At 53.2% G+C, this 15,101-nt stretch overlaps 1 protein-coding gene across 2 annotated transcripts in view; it reads right to left on the bottom strand.

Moving 5' to 3' along the window:
* The window catches only part of NFATC2 (nuclear factor of activated T cells 2), a 158,261-nt gene extending 145,595 nt beyond the window's left edge, over window positions 1-12,666 (bottom strand). Inside the window, exon 1 of one of the 2 annotated variants that reach the window (XM_027046638.2) lies at window positions 12,057-12,666. In XM_027046638.2, coding sequence (XP_026902439.1) covers window positions 12,057-12,126 — 70 coding nt within the window. In that variant the 5' untranslated portion in view covers window positions 12,127-12,666. The remainder of the gene's footprint in view (window positions 1-12,056) is intronic. The other variant, XM_027046640.2, reaches the window with a different exon arrangement.
* Between the last annotated feature and the right edge of the window lie 2,435 nt (window positions 12,667-15,101).

The following is a 15,101-nucleotide window of genomic DNA, read 5'->3' as shown; positions in this document are numbered from 1 at the left end:
CCCTTACGTTTAATATCAAATACAAACACCTTGACCTACAAGGCCCTGGAGAAGCTGCCCCAAGCCCCAGCTCTCTTTGGATATCATCTCTCGCCACTCTCCCCTTCTCTGACTCTCTTCTGCCACCCTGATTGTCCACCTGTTCCTCGACCGTGCCAATCGTGGCGTCACCTCAGGGCCTTTGCACCAACTACTGCTGTCGATATTTGTCAGGCCATTCCCTCACCTTGTCCATCCCTCAGCTCAAACGTCCCTCAGAGAGACCTTCCATGACCATCCCAATAAAAATAGCCCCTCCTAGCATTCTCTGGCCCTGCACCCGTGTTCCTCCAAGCCTTCATCTCTACAGTATATGGTACTCATCTGTTTATTTCCTCACCTGTTTATTGCCTGTTCTTGTCACTGGAATGTAAGCCCCACAGGGGCAAGGATGTGGGTCTGCTTTGTTCACTGGTTTATCTGGGGTTGTCAGATTTAGCAGATTAAAAATACATAACACCCAGTTAAATCTAAATTTTAGACACACAACAAATTTTTTTTTTTAGTGTAAGTATGTTCCATATATTATATGGGACATAATTTATTTTAAGTTTATTTCTTTATTTTGAAAGAGACAGCACGAGCTGGGGAGGGGCAGAGAGAGAGGGAGAGAGAGAGAATCCCAGGCAGGCTCCATGCTGCTGCGGGGCTCAATCCTGTGAACCGTGAGATCATGAACCTGAGCCGAAACCAAGAGTCAGACGCTTAACCAACTGAGCCACCCAGGCGCCCCTACCTGGGACCTATTTAAACTAAATATGATTCATTGTTTGAAACTCAGAGTTACCTGGGCATCCAGTACTCCGGCTGTATCCCCAGATCCTAGAATAGTGCCCAGCACATGGCAGGCAGTCACTAAAAGGCAGCTGAAGGAAGGAAGGGATGAAAGAACAGTGCCCATCATAGCTTCTCCTGAGAGATCAGTCCATACCTGAGCTTGCTTCAGCAGGGGCACCTGGGTCCCCACTTTCCTCAGTTTAATGGGACTTAAATTGTGTTTTGCACAATCAGCAGCCCAACCTCTAGAGTGGTTATGACACCTGTAATCATTTTTATAAGAGAAACATCTCATCTGACTCAGTGGTTTCAGGGAAATTCTGCCCGTACATGTTTTTTGGTGAGAAAGAAAAAAATACTTCTAGAAATATGTCCTGTTATAGAAAATATGCGCTTGGGGTTATTATAGCAAGACTGGGGGGGCGGCACCTGTGTGGCTCAGTCGGTTGGGCATCCAACTCCTGATTTTGGCTCAGGTCATGATCCCAGGGTCATGGGGTCGAGCCCCACATTGGGCTCTGTGCTGGGCGTGGAACCTGCTTCAGATTCTCTGTCTCCCCCTCTGCCCCTCTCTCCTGCTTGCATGCAGGCTCTCTCTCTTTTTCTCACTCTAAAAAAAAAATAAGACTGGTACGTCGTAATCCAGTCACCACTGCCCCCACCCCCACTGACCTCCCTGATGGTCAATGGCACCCACAGTCCTGAAAACATAAATGTTTGGCCAAGGTTGCGGGGGGGGGGACCTTCTGGTATAATAAGGAATGTCCCAGAGCTGGGAGGCCCAGGATCCAATCCAAGTTCTTCCTCTAACTCACTCTGCAACTTTCAAGCAAGCCACCTGGGCTTACTGTGCCTCAGTCTCTCCATCTGTAAGATGGGGTGGGGGGGAGTGAACTGGATAATACCTGAGCCCCGGTTCTGGCTCTAATATTCCAGGATTCTCTGACGCTCACCCGGGTGGCAGCCAGGGCCATCTTCATGGGATACAACCTGTGAAGTCACACAGGACCCCGTGCTGAGAAGGACCCTACGCTTAGTTGGCTCTGCCGTCACCGTCTTAAGATTCTTAATTTTTGAACATGGGACTGCACCCTTTCACTTTCCACCGGGCCCCGCAAAATGAGGCAGCCAGGCACGATGGCAGAATTCAATGAGTAAGTCACGATTCTCATCACGAACTCCACATCTTGACAACGCCCGTGGTAATAAAAGCTTGACTACAAAGTGTAGGCACTGAAACCTTTTTTTTAAGTCTAATCCAAGAAGTAGGAAGATACTTCACCAGATTCCAGAAACAATCCCACCTCGACATCAAGCACATCCTGGGATTCTCACCCTAGATGTTAATATTATAATTTATAGATGGATGCGTTGGACTCCCCCGGGCCTGGAACTCGGATAAGCCAAATGAGGCTAGATTCAAGCAATGCCAACATCTCAGCCATCAAATAAATGGTATTTCCATAAAATGTTTTTAAAAATCAAAATGAATGAGGTGCCTGGGTGGCTCAGTCAGTTGGGCGTCCGACTTCGGCTCAGGTCATGATCTCACCGCTTGTGAGTTCAAACCCCGCATCGGGCTCTGTCCTGACAGCTCGGAGCCTGGAGCCTGCTTCGGATTCTGTGTCTCCCTCCCCCCACTCATGCTAGGTCTCTCTCTCTCTCTCTCTCTCTCTCTCTCTCTCTCTCAAAAATAAACATTAAAAAAAATTAAAGGGGCACCTGGGTGGCTCAGTCGGTTGAGCGCCTGACTTCGGCTCAGGTCATGATCTCAGTCTGTGAGTTCGAGCCCCGTGTCGGGCTCTGGGCTGACAGCTCACAGACTGGAACCTGCTTCAGATTCTGTGTCTCCCTCTCTCTGCCCCTCCCCTGCTCACGCTTTGTCTCTCCCTCTCTCTCTCAAAAATAAATAAACATTAAAAAATTTCTTTAGTTAAAAAACAAAAAAATCAAAACGAATGTGAAAAAAAAAAAAATCCATGGCAAGCAAACTATTCCGGAGCCTGAGGCTAAAGGAAAAATGAGTAATACTGATCCTGTCTTGATTTAAATTTTTTGTTTTTATCTTTGGTTTAGCATGGATTTTTGACATCAATTTTGATTTTTAAGATATTACTCATCTCGATTACGGAGTCTTCTGGGGTTTCCTTATGTTTCGCCTCCCTCCCCTCCCCCTCCCCGCAAAAGCCATTTTCAGGAACGAGCTCCTTATGAATGGGGGGAACAGCAAGACCGGTTTGAGACCCGACTTCTACTCCACTCTGCCACCTACATCGTCTTTTAAAGTCTGCACAGGACTTCTCCGCTGTGAGAAAACCAATCTCCAGGAGGGGATTGCTCTGAGGGAGCGAGGTTCTACTGAAAAAGTAGCCCCCCAACCCCCTACAGCTGTCCCTTGTCCCCGTGAGCCTGTGAGCTTGAGACCCCAGCTTCCGGGTTCTTGACTCCTCCTACCTGGTCCCTGCTCACCCAGCACGTCCCGACCGTGTTTCTCCTCTTGACGCCTTGCTTCCCGGAAGTTCCCCTCTGCCTTCCGAAACTGATCCTTAGCAGGGGAGCGTGGCGGCAGACTCACCTTCCCCGTAAACCCGCTGTCCTTGCCTTTAATTAAGCAGCGGGTGCCATGGGGGGCGGGGAGCTTCATCTGCTGCTGTTGAAGGCGACGGAGGGCTGGCAGGTTAGGGGACCGGGGCTTAGCAGGTAAATGGCTTCATGTATGATTGTCTCCCCGACTTTACAAAAGGAAAAACCTTTCCCTGACTTTCAGAAGCAAACGGGCATGTCTTCTATACCTTGGACTTTCTCCATAAGGCCTAGCTGTTACCTTGCATCTGGCAGACCCTTCATACGCACCTCTGAGCTCACGGGGTGAGTGAATGAAGTAGGTCATCCAGAACACACAGAAAAGACCCCGGAGATCTGGCAGACAATGGGTTTATCCCCTTTAGGACAGCCTTGAAGGTTATGAGGCTGAAGGAAAGTGCGAACTTGAATTGAAAACAATAACACGGCAGCTAATGTGAACTGACCACTTTTTTGGTTTTGTTTATTTTTGAGACAGAGAGAGACAGAGCATGAGCAGCGGAAGGGCAGAGAGAGAGGGAGACACAGAATCCGAAGCGGGCTCCAGGCTCCCAGCCGTCAGCACAGGGCCCGACGCGGGGCTCGAACTCACGGACCGTGAGATCGTGACCCGAGCCGAAGTCGGACGCTTAACCGACTGAGCCACCCAGGCGCCCCTGAACTGACCATTTCTATCTACACTGAGAGCATCACAGACATGATCTTTAAACCTCCAAGCACCCCCTCCCCATGTGCAAGGATTACTATTATCCACTTTTCAGTTAAGGAAACTAGGCCCAGAGTAGGTCGTGATGTCACTTCTAAAGTCACACAAGCCACCACGGAAATGGTTTTGTCCCACACAAGTCTGATATTCATTACTGAGTCACACTGTTCCTCGGTTATTAGCTAAGGGCGGATTTGCTAAGGGACATTTTGGACCAAGATGAAACGCTGAAAAAAAAGTCTTATGACTCCCAGTGATAGCAGAGGACGAAGGAGGGGCTGAATTGGGGCATCTCGACTAGACCGAGGGCAAGATGTGTCTGAAGTGGTTTGTATTATTCGCAAAATTAGTGGCATCTACTCCCGTCGCCAAAAACAGGGACCATTCCTTGCGGGACCCCAGGACCCCGAGGGAACACAGTTCGGGAACCACAAAGCCTCACACCCTATGGACTGGAAAGTACCACCTCTCCCCACCTCGTCTGCCCCACGCCGGTCCCAGCCACCAGTAACTGCCACCCAGGCCACCCCGACGGCCTCCCAGGTGCATTCGGAGCACGTACTCTTACCCGCCAGAGGCCGTCTGCGCTTAATGGTCAGTATGCGCTTTTACAAGATTAACGAGACCACACCCTCTGCTGCTTAAAATTCCCCTAACGCCTCCCCATGACTCGGAGAGTGAACCTCGAGCTGCTCCTTCCCTGGCTTGCCTCCATGATCCCGTCCCCTATCACACTCCCCGGCCCTCTCGGGTCCAGCCGTACAGGCTTTCTCGCTGCTCACTGAACGTTCCAAGAACATCTCTCTTCTCGGGACCTCTTCCTTCTGCCTGGATGCTCTTCTCCCAAACGTTTCATAGGCAAACCCCAGGCCACTCAGAAGTCAGTGAAAAAGACATCTCTTCGAAGAGAAAGGGGGCCATTCAGTCTGAATAAGCGATCTCTACTGTGCGGGTCACGCTGTGTGTCTTCCCCAAATCATGTTCAGTTCCTAACCCCAGGTACCTGGAAATGTGGTCTTACTTGGAAATAGGGTCTTTGCAGATGTAATCAAGTTAGGGTGAGCTCTTTAGAACTAAAGGCTCGAATCCAATGCCTGGTATCCTTATGGAAAAAAAGAAGGGACACACACATACACAAGGAAGGCCACGTGAGGGCAGATGGAGAGACCAGAGAGATGTATCTACAAGCAAGGACTGCCAAGAGCCACCAGAAGCCGGAAGACACAAGGAGGGGTCCTCCCCTAGAGGCTTCAGAGAGAACACGGCCCTGCCCACACCTCGATTTTAAACTTTTAGTCCCCGAAACTATGAGAAAATAGATTTCTGTTGTTTTAAGCCACCCAGTTTGTGGTAACTTGTGAGGGCAGCCATAGGAAACGAATACTCCCACCCACCACCCATGCGTGTACATGTATACGTATACACATATACATGCACACACATATATGTGCATATGTGCATACGTAGGCACACATGTGTGCACACATTACCCACGCGCGTGCATGCTTGCACACGCATGCACACATACATGCATGCACACGTGCATACACATATACATATAAACACGCACACATGCATACACATATGCAGGCATCTATACACACAATACATGCACACATGAGTACATGCATACACACATTCACATATATATGCATATACACATATGCCCACACGCATATACACATACACATGCATACACGTATATACACATGAATACACGCACATGTGCATGCACGCACACATATATACACATGCCTATACATACATACGTGCATGCATGCGCATACACATATACACATACATGCACACATGCATGCACATACACATATACGCATATATGCACACGTGCGTGCACATGCACATATACACATGCATGCACGCACACATATATACACGTGCATGCACATGCATGCATGCATACATACACACGTGTGTTAGTACACGTACATATGCACACACGCATACACACATGCACACATACGTGCATACGTGCTGATACCAAGTCATTCCCAGCTCTATTCTCCTACTTTGGTCTCTAGCATTTGACCCCATTTGAAACTATCTTGGGTATTCCCAGGTCCACTTGCTTGCCGCTTGTCTCATGAAGGCAGACTGTCTCATTCCCTACTCCTTCCCCAGCATCTGGGATGGTAACCAGCGCATAGTAAATGCGCCAAAATTGTTGATGAAAATGAGTTCGATGGTCAAGGGAGCTTTCTTAGAAGAGGTGAGCATGAGCTGGGCCTTAAGGAAAGGTGTGGAAGGAGGGGACAGCAGGTGAACAGGCTGGCCCCGGGCAGAGGGAAGGCCTGAGGGGCGCGTGTGCAAAAGGAGTGAGTGGAATAGGCAGAGACTGGCTCCGGGGGCAGCAGCAGTGCCAGCGATGGGAGCACTTGAGTCACCGAAGAAGCGCCAATGGAGCCCTGGCTCCCGAGAGAGGCTTTGGGCCCCTGGACAGGTCCGTCGTGCTGGAGAAGATCAGACAGGGAGGGCATGGGGGCTGCCCGAAGTTACTGGGTGGCCCAGAAAGTCAAGGTGGAAGGCGGGAGAAGTCCCCAGCCCCAGCCCCGCTCCAAATATTGTGGAGGGTCCTGCAGGGGGACGTGGCCCCCTCTCGCGCTCACCGTCTCACAGGGTGGTCCTGCTGCAGGAAGCAGTGGGGACAGGACGGTGGGCCATTAGACGCCAAGCTCTGGGCATCAACAGTGTCTGGGGCTGCCCTCAAAATGCCTTGACTGCTCCCTGTCTCAGTTTCCTCGTCCCTAAACAGGGATCATATTCCATACCAGCCTCCTGGTGGTTTTGCGAGAAGCCACTGAGATAATACGGGTAAAGTGCTTGGCCGCACAGAATGTGTATGAAACAGAACACAGGTCACCTTGTTGTTACAATCATTCAACTTAACAGGGAGCAACGGGGTGGAGCGGGCTGCACCCAGCCTCTGTGACTTAGCCGTGTGACCCTGGGGGGGTGACTGGACCTCTTTGTGCAAGAAGGGCATGATAGCTCTCAGGCCGGTGTGAGGTTACTGGGGTGGTGCCAGGAGGGGTCCTGGCCCATAGCCGGCAGTCGGCAAGTAGCATTAGCTGTCGTGCTCTTTGAGACTGACTCATTGCAGACAACGTGGAAGCATGTGCCTGTTGGATGGCCCAGGAGGAACCTTGCTTCGGTCACCAGCCTTGGGGGGGAAAATGCAAAAGTCAAAGTCCACCACTGTTATGAAAAGGACGCCAACAAGAGTGAACCAAACAGATGACACCCTGCTCCAGAGTTTATCTTAGCTCTGGGGCCCTAACAAGTCACATCACCCATCCTGTGCATCATCCATCCATCCATCCATCCATCCATCCCTTCATCCATCCATCCCTTCATTCATCTGTCCACCCATTTAATACAAAAAAGTACCGAGCACTTACTAAGTGCCAGGCACTGCTCAAGGCACTGGGGCCACAGGAGTGAACAAGACAGCTGTGGCTTCTGCTTCCTGGAGTTGAAGTCTGAAAGAAGACAGGAGGGAAGCATGGACAGTTACCCCCCGTGTGACCAGCACAGGGCGGGGGCATCCAGTCCCGTCTGGGCAGTCAGAGTCTTAAATCCCTGTTCTAACAAAGGAACAAAAACAGAAACCTGCCGGGCTTCTTCCAGGTAAGATGTGAAATACTCAATCAGTCGTGCATGTAGTAAGGGAGACGTCTCCAACAAGAAAATGCACGAGGAAGCACCTGGCAATTGTTTTTTTACTTTGGATTCTTTTTTTGGGGGGGAGGGGTGGAGGGTAAATATTGAGCTAATGAGTTACACAGTAATAATGACGGCAATTATCTTGAAGTGGGCACTTTGAGGGTCATATTGTTTATTAAAAGATTGAAACTCTCCATAGATGAATAAATAATTGCCCTCATCCCCTCCAAGGGTCTCTGCTCCCTGGGGACCTTCCTTGCAACTCAGCAAATAAAGGGTTGAAGCCTGACCCAGCGGGGGAGTCCGTTGGGACCTGCTTCTGCTGTTCCGACCGGCTGATGCTCAGATGTTAAATGTATCAGCTATTACTCTACGTATTATTACCGTCATCCTTTTCAATGTGGGGTAATTGAGACACAGGAAAGTGAAGCTACCTGCACAAGGTCAGGCAGCTAACAAGTGGCAGAGGCAGGATGTGACCTCAGATCACTTGGATCCCAAGCGACTGACCTCTCTCCAGTGTAGAAATGTCACCGGGGCCCCACTGTAGTCACAGGAATAGACCTGGCCCCTGTCCTAAGGGGGCTTACAATCCAGTTAAGGAAAGTTTTTAATGAAGGTAGTCAGAGGAGCATCTGGAAAAAATGACTGCTGCTGTCTGAAGCTCTGGGGAAAGAGGGAGAGACCCACAGGTCTCGCGGGGGTCAGGGAGTGGGGGCCGGGCGATGGAGTAGGAATGGAAGGGCTGAGCCAGGAGGAGGGGCCTTGGAGAGGTCTCTGTCCAGTGCAGGCAGGAGGCAGTGCCGACTTAAGAGCCTCCTGGCCATCGTGGGACTGTCTCCCTCGAGTGGAAGTGGAAACATTGTGATTTCCTGGGCAAAAAGCTCTCCCTGACTCACCCTACAACTGAAACAAGTCAGCTGCTGCCTCAGTTTCCCTGTCTCTAACGATGATGCCTGTTCCCTCCCCATCCTCCCACACTTCTCTGTTTCCCTCCCAGGATATGTCAAGGAGCAATGTGGTGCTGGGAAAAGATCCCAGGACCAGGGTCAGGTCTGCCTCGCTTTCCTCATCTGTCAAACTGTAATAATATTAATGAGTCCCAGGGGCGCCTGGGTGGCTCAGCCAGCTAAGCGTCCGACTTCGGCTCAGCTCATGATCTCACGGTCCGTGGGTTCGAGCCCCGCGTCGGGCTTGGTGCTGACAGCTCGGAGCCTGGAGCCTGATTCGATTCTGTGCCTTCCTTTCTCTCTGCCCCTCCCCCTCTCAAAAATAAATAAACGCTAAATTTAAAAAAAAAAAAAAATTAATGAGTTCCAGAGACAACAGAGCACATGGTAGAGAGGCTGGATTCAAATGACAGCTCCATCACGTCCCCGCTGGGTGACACTTGGCCAGTCACAGCACGTCTCTGTGCCTCACTCCCCTCCTCCGTGAAGGAGACAAAAATTGCATACTTACCACGCATATACAGTCGCCCTGAAGATGAAATGACTTCATACTTCTAAAACACCCAGCCAGTGCCCGTGTGTGTCTGCCCTCACCACCGTCACGTGCCAGGCATCGCGCTACTAACTTGCTGTGTGACCTGAGGCACGACAGCCCTCGTGGTCCTCGACCGTCAGGCAATCGTAACATTTAGTGTGTGTTAACCTCCCGTGAAGCACAGAAGGAAGCATTTCGTGTGCCTAATTTCACGTGGATGCTCATGATGGCCCCACCGGGTCACCACGATCCTTATCCCCTCTTGCAGGTGAGGAAACAACGCTTTACAAGCCGTGATCTCAGCCCCATCTGCGCCACTGGGAAGCTCCGGTAAGGTAAAAGGGTACCTTGAGAGATTTAAAGCACCGCATCCCTTCAAAGAGTTTTCGCTGTGACATCCAGTCTCCATATCGAGATGTCACTGTTTTGCATCTTCAAGGTAAAAGGAATTGCAGCCAACGTTTACCAGGTGCCCTACCTGTGTCACCTCGCCGAAGCTCGCAACAACTTGTAAGGGAGACGCTGTTACTGGCTCCATTTCACAGATGTGGAAACTTAGGCACAGAGAGGTTAAGTCACTTGCCCCAGATCACCCAGCTGCAATGTGGCAAAGCAGAAATTCTAATCCAAGCAGAAGACGGGGAGTTTGGGTCCGGGGTTGGGCAGAGTTCGCCCTGGGGTTGTTTATTCCTAAAATACTTTCCATCTTCCCACTTCAGATGAACCTGCACACACCTCTTCCAGATCTTCAGTCTTTCCCAGAACCCTGACCCAACGCCGCCGGCGAGGCCAGTATTTTCTTAGCATGCAAATATTTCTATTCGCTATTGCTGACCCCACCCATCGGCATGCACACGACAGGTCTATTCCTAGGAGCGCGGTGGCGCTGAGTTTAAAAGGGCGTGAGATTTTCCCTCGGGAGACCCCTGGGCAGGACATGGGGGAAACGACTCACGCCAGCTGTCTTTGATGCCTGGGATTGCATTCTGTGTGCCCAGTTGCCTTGGCATGCTAAATGTGGTTTGCCGGGAACAATGCGGGGCCCTGTCTCCCACATGCGTGCACTCACAGTGGCACGCACGTACTCACAATCCCTGCACACAAGAGTTCGGGCCAGGGAGGGTCGCCATGCATGTGCACGCCCAAAATACACATCCTTCGAGACCCTGAGAGAGGAGCGAGTTCATAAACCCAGAGCAGGCAGGGGTGTAACCGCCTCAATAAAATGTGAGGCTTGTTGGATCACACAGTAAAACAGAAGCCCAACTTCTCCTCCAGGCTCTCTCTCTCTCTCTCTCTCTCTCTCTCTCTCTCTCTGAATACAGCTGAATGTGGCATTCGTCTGTCCCCCACCGCCACCCCCACCGTCGTAACATCAAACACCACTTTTCGGTTTGTATGACAATAAAAGCCGGCTCGTGTCCGTAATAGATCTGTCAGCCGGCCGAGAGTATCATTTTTACAGATGATGCGATGTTAGTCATGTGTTTTGGCCACCATTGCCACATGCTTGACCACTAGCAGAGAACAAGATAAACTGGTACCAGTAAAAAGGTTCAAAGCACTGGCAGGGCTTGCTTTCAAAAGTGCAGCTCGGCTAAAAATACATGTCACTGAGGTCTGCTGTGGAAAGCACACCATTTACCTAACCCAAGGCATTTGGCCTCGCTCTGGTTTAAAAAAAAAAAGAAAGAAAGAAAAAAGAAAAAAAAGCCCTTCAGGTTTATTTAGTGAAATTGTCATTTCTTTTGCCCCAGAACTTTAATCAGCCACACAGAGCACAAAACCTACATTCAACTCCGATTTTATGACACGAGGCTAACTCCTCCTACGCATATTTATTTCACTTAACTCTTGCAGCCCTGCCCTCTGGCAGTGTCCCCCCCCCCCCCCCCCCCCCCGCTATGCGCCCGGCTGGCCTCTGAAAAACACATCACGCTGCCCGGTTCCCACTCCGAACGCCCGCGTCGTTACCGCCTGGCTGAGAGCCCTCGCTGTCCCAACCGGATGGCTATTTTCATATCATATTCTTATAGGCTAAGCCCCTCCTGTAAGGTCCAAATAGTATGATTCCGGGGCTGACTCCAAGAGGACGGGGAAAGACAGAAACCCAGAAAGGGGAGTGTAATCAGATCGCCAAACTGATGGTACACTGCACTTAAAAGGGGAGCGGAGGACCGTATCCACCAGGCACATCAAACGGGGGGGGGGGGGGGGGGGGGGGGGAGGGGGAAGAAAGTTGTTTAAATGTCCCAGGGCATGTGCCGCTCTAACTGTTGAAAAGCAAAACCCTCCTTACTGTATCTATGATACAGCAAAATGCCAAGCGTGTTCTCCTAAAGGAAGAAAAAAAAGCTAGACGAGGATGATGATGATGATGATGATGATGAAACTGAAAGGCATCCCCTGTCAAAAGCCCGGTGCTGAAATGGTTAAGCAGCTCGCGGGTTAGTAGCAAGAACCTCTCCCACTGTCCCACCGAGGGGACAGTCCTCACGACGGACTTGCCCAGGGAATCCCGGCCTCGGGACCCTTCACTGCCCCCCTGCCAAGTGGCCTGACGTTGGCTCCCCCCCCCCACCCCGGTCTCCCCTCCTGGGCCAGGGGCGAGGGCACCTCTCCTCCTGGCCCCTCTACCTGCGCGCGCGCCCCAGGGGACCGCAGTCCCCGGGCCTCCCCGCGACCTGTGCCCGGGGCCGAAAGCGCTGCCCGAGAGGAGCGAAAGGGACAGGGCTGGAGGGCGGGAGGAGGAAGAGACCGAAGCAGGAGGCGATCGCTCGCTTACCTTGGTCCACAGACCCCATGATGCGGAGGGGTTGGCAGTGCCCCGGTCTGAACGCAGCCTCTCTCTGCATCGGGGGGCGGACGGGGGCTCGGCGCGCCGTGGGAGAGGGAGAGCCGCGGGGTCCGTCCTCCCTAAAGCATGCTCGCCGGGCTGGCCCAGGAGCCTGCGAGCGGCCCGGGAGCTGCGCGCCTGCCGCCTCCGGGCTCGGGCTCCCGGCTCCCGGCTCCCGCCTCCGGGCTCGGGCTCCCGGCTCCCGCTTCCTGCCTCCGGGCTCGGGCTCCCGGCTCCCGGCTCGGGCTCCGGCTCCGGCTCCCGGCTCCGGCTCCCGGCTCCCACCTCCGGGCTCCCGGCTCCCGGCCCCCGGCTCCCGCTCCCGCTCCCGGCGCGGCTGGGCGCTCGGGCTTACTCGAGAGGGAACGCGACTTCCTTCCCCGCGCTCCGTGTTTATAGGCTTTCAATGCAGTAAAATAACGGGATTCCCTCACTGTTTCCTCCTGTTTATCCAGCGCCATGGAAACCGCTGGATCCCGGCCATCTCCAAAACTAAGGGCTTTCCTGCAAACTTCACACTCAGGAATCCATGACGTCGCCTCCTCCGCGGCCAGCCAGCTCCGTGGCTCCCTCGGCCGCCAGCACAAGTCCCTGATTGTTCGGGAGAAAAGTCGGGGAGAGGGAGCAGAGGCGGGCGACGGCGAGGAGAAGGGTGGGGGCGCGCCGCGTCCAAGTCGGCCTTGCAGGAGCTCCGCGGCCGGCTGCAAGCATCGCCCGCGCCGCCGCCTCCCCTCGCCCGCCACAGCGCTCTGCAACCCGTGCCCCACATGCCTAAGCCCCCCGTTTTGCAAGGGGGCCTCTCTCCCCGAGCAAGCTGCCCCGGGCTCATACCCACACCCCAGGGGGTCAAGGCCCCCTGGACACTGACCCGGGGGCCCCTCCAGGTCCCTCCAGGCCTCTGGCCGCCCCCATTTTTTGTTTTGTTTTGTTTTGCAGGGATGGTGGGGAGGAGGGGGAGGAGGGGGAGGGGAGGAGGAGGGAAAAGAAATAAATAACGGTGCCTTGTGTCAACTCTCCAACTCCAAGATTTTTTTTTTCAAAGAGTTTATTTTTAGATTCATTTAGAAAACCCAAGGTTTCCAGTGATGTTCAGAGGCTCCAGCAATAATGAAATGGCCAAAGAGACGCGGGAACCAGGCAACCCATGTGTTTACACATGCTCTGAATAAACAGGAAAATAAAGGGAAGGGATGTCATGAACTTTGCACAGTGTCCCGAAGAAGGTCCGCGGGATGCCACGCGTGGCTCCCATCAAGAGGCCACGGACCCCAGAAGGCCGTTGGGGGTGGGGGAGGGGTGCCGCCGTCGAGACGCTCTCGGTCCGCACGGCCCAGCTCTGCCTCTACCTGCACGCAGGGTGGGAAACCCCGGGCCCACAGATGAAGCCAGCTTTGCAAATGGCCATCTCAGACCCTGTTGATAAAACTGTGGGTAGCACCGGGGCTGGTGACTCATCAGCACCCCCACCCCGTCCCGGATCGGCTGGAACTTGGAGAGGCACTGGAGGGAGCTGGCTCCATCGGCGGGACCACTCTGTTTCCGGGCCTCGACCCACGACAGCCTCGCTGAGCTCTCAGACGTGACCACTTCTGTTGCAGATGCTGTTCCTCAAAGAGCAACCGTGGAAAGCCCCCCTCACCCCCACCCCCATCCCACCCCCCCCACCTCGCCTGGAAGCCGGCATGGCCTCCAGCGGCAGGATCTAAGCGAGCCTGCGCCCCCCCAAGAGCAGCCACATCCGTCCACCTGCTACTTGTGCCCCGGGCCCTGTACCACCTTATGCTGAATTCCTTGCAGCCACCCTGCAAGCGGGGGATCCTCTCCCCGACTTTCCAAAAGGGAAACTGAGGCGCACAGAAGGCAGATGAGTTGCCCGTTGCTCGATGTGGCAAATATTGGGCTGCAGCCTGTGAGGCGAGGGAGAAGGTTCTTTGCAGTGAGCCTACGAGGAAGCTCCCCGCCCCCCCGCCCCGCCCCGGCCAACCCTGAGGACTCTGCGCCCCCTCGTCTGAGGCAAGAACAGGGCGATCGGCCACCCTGGTTTGCGAGGACTGAGGGGCTTCCCGGGACGCAGATCTTTCACTTTTAAAACTGGGAAAGCCTTGGGCGAGCTGGCTCCAGGTGGTCTCCTAGGCACGAATAAAAGTCGGGACTCCGCTTCCTTTTGCCGTCCAGACAGCAGGCAAGATGGTGAACCACTGTCTTCCGAGGACCATCGCTCTACTTAGAAATCCTAGGACTAGCCGGCCCCAAATCCGGCACCGACTGTGTGCCCGGCCCTGAGTTAGAGTCCTCTGTGGACTCCTGCTCTCGACTCTGCAAAGTGATACCCTGACACCGGAGGGGCTGGTCCTGTGCTGTGTGAGCTGGTAGCCCCTAGCCATGTGTAGCTATTAAAATTCAAAATAATTAACAGTTAAATAAAACATAAACACCAGTCCTTTGGTGCCTGAGCCACATTCCAGGTGCTCAAAAGCCACATGTGGCCATTTGCTACCAAGTTGGGACAGTGCAGAACAGAGCATTTCCATCTAACTGTAGATAGTTCTAGTGGGCAGCACTGGGTTGGATGACCCGAGAGGCAGGATCGAGGGCAGATTGGTTCTGCTACACTCACTTACCCACTCCGTCAAACGGGGCCACCATTGATGCCTTGCCCAGAGTTGACACAAGAACGTGATGCTAAGAACAACAAAGCCATATAATAAGTGCCGAAAATATATACTAAAACAAACCTTCCCACGGTCAAGTCACCAGTAGTGCTTAAGCCAGGACTGACCCTGTTTGACCCTGCAGTCCGTGCCCCCCACCTCCAAAAGCCTCCCTTTCTGAAACAGCTGTGCTCTCCAGGCCACGCGAGAGGCTCTTTGCAGGATCTCGTTCGTTTCACCTTCCTGCCGGGCTTGGGGCTGTGAGCCCCATTCGCAGATGGGCAAACTGAGGCTCGCCGAGTTGACGTTCCTACAACCAGCCTGGACCTGAACCCAACTCTGG

This window comes from Acinonyx jubatus, chromosome A3, assembly GCF_027475565.1.
Source record: "Acinonyx jubatus isolate Ajub_Pintada_27869175 chromosome A3, VMU_Ajub_asm_v1.0, whole genome shotgun sequence".
In the NCBI taxonomy this organism is placed as follows: domain Eukaryota; kingdom Metazoa; phylum Chordata; class Mammalia; order Carnivora; family Felidae; genus Acinonyx; species Acinonyx jubatus.
Note: the sequence above shows the minus strand (reverse complement) of the source record. Positions and strands in the feature narration are given on the sequence as shown.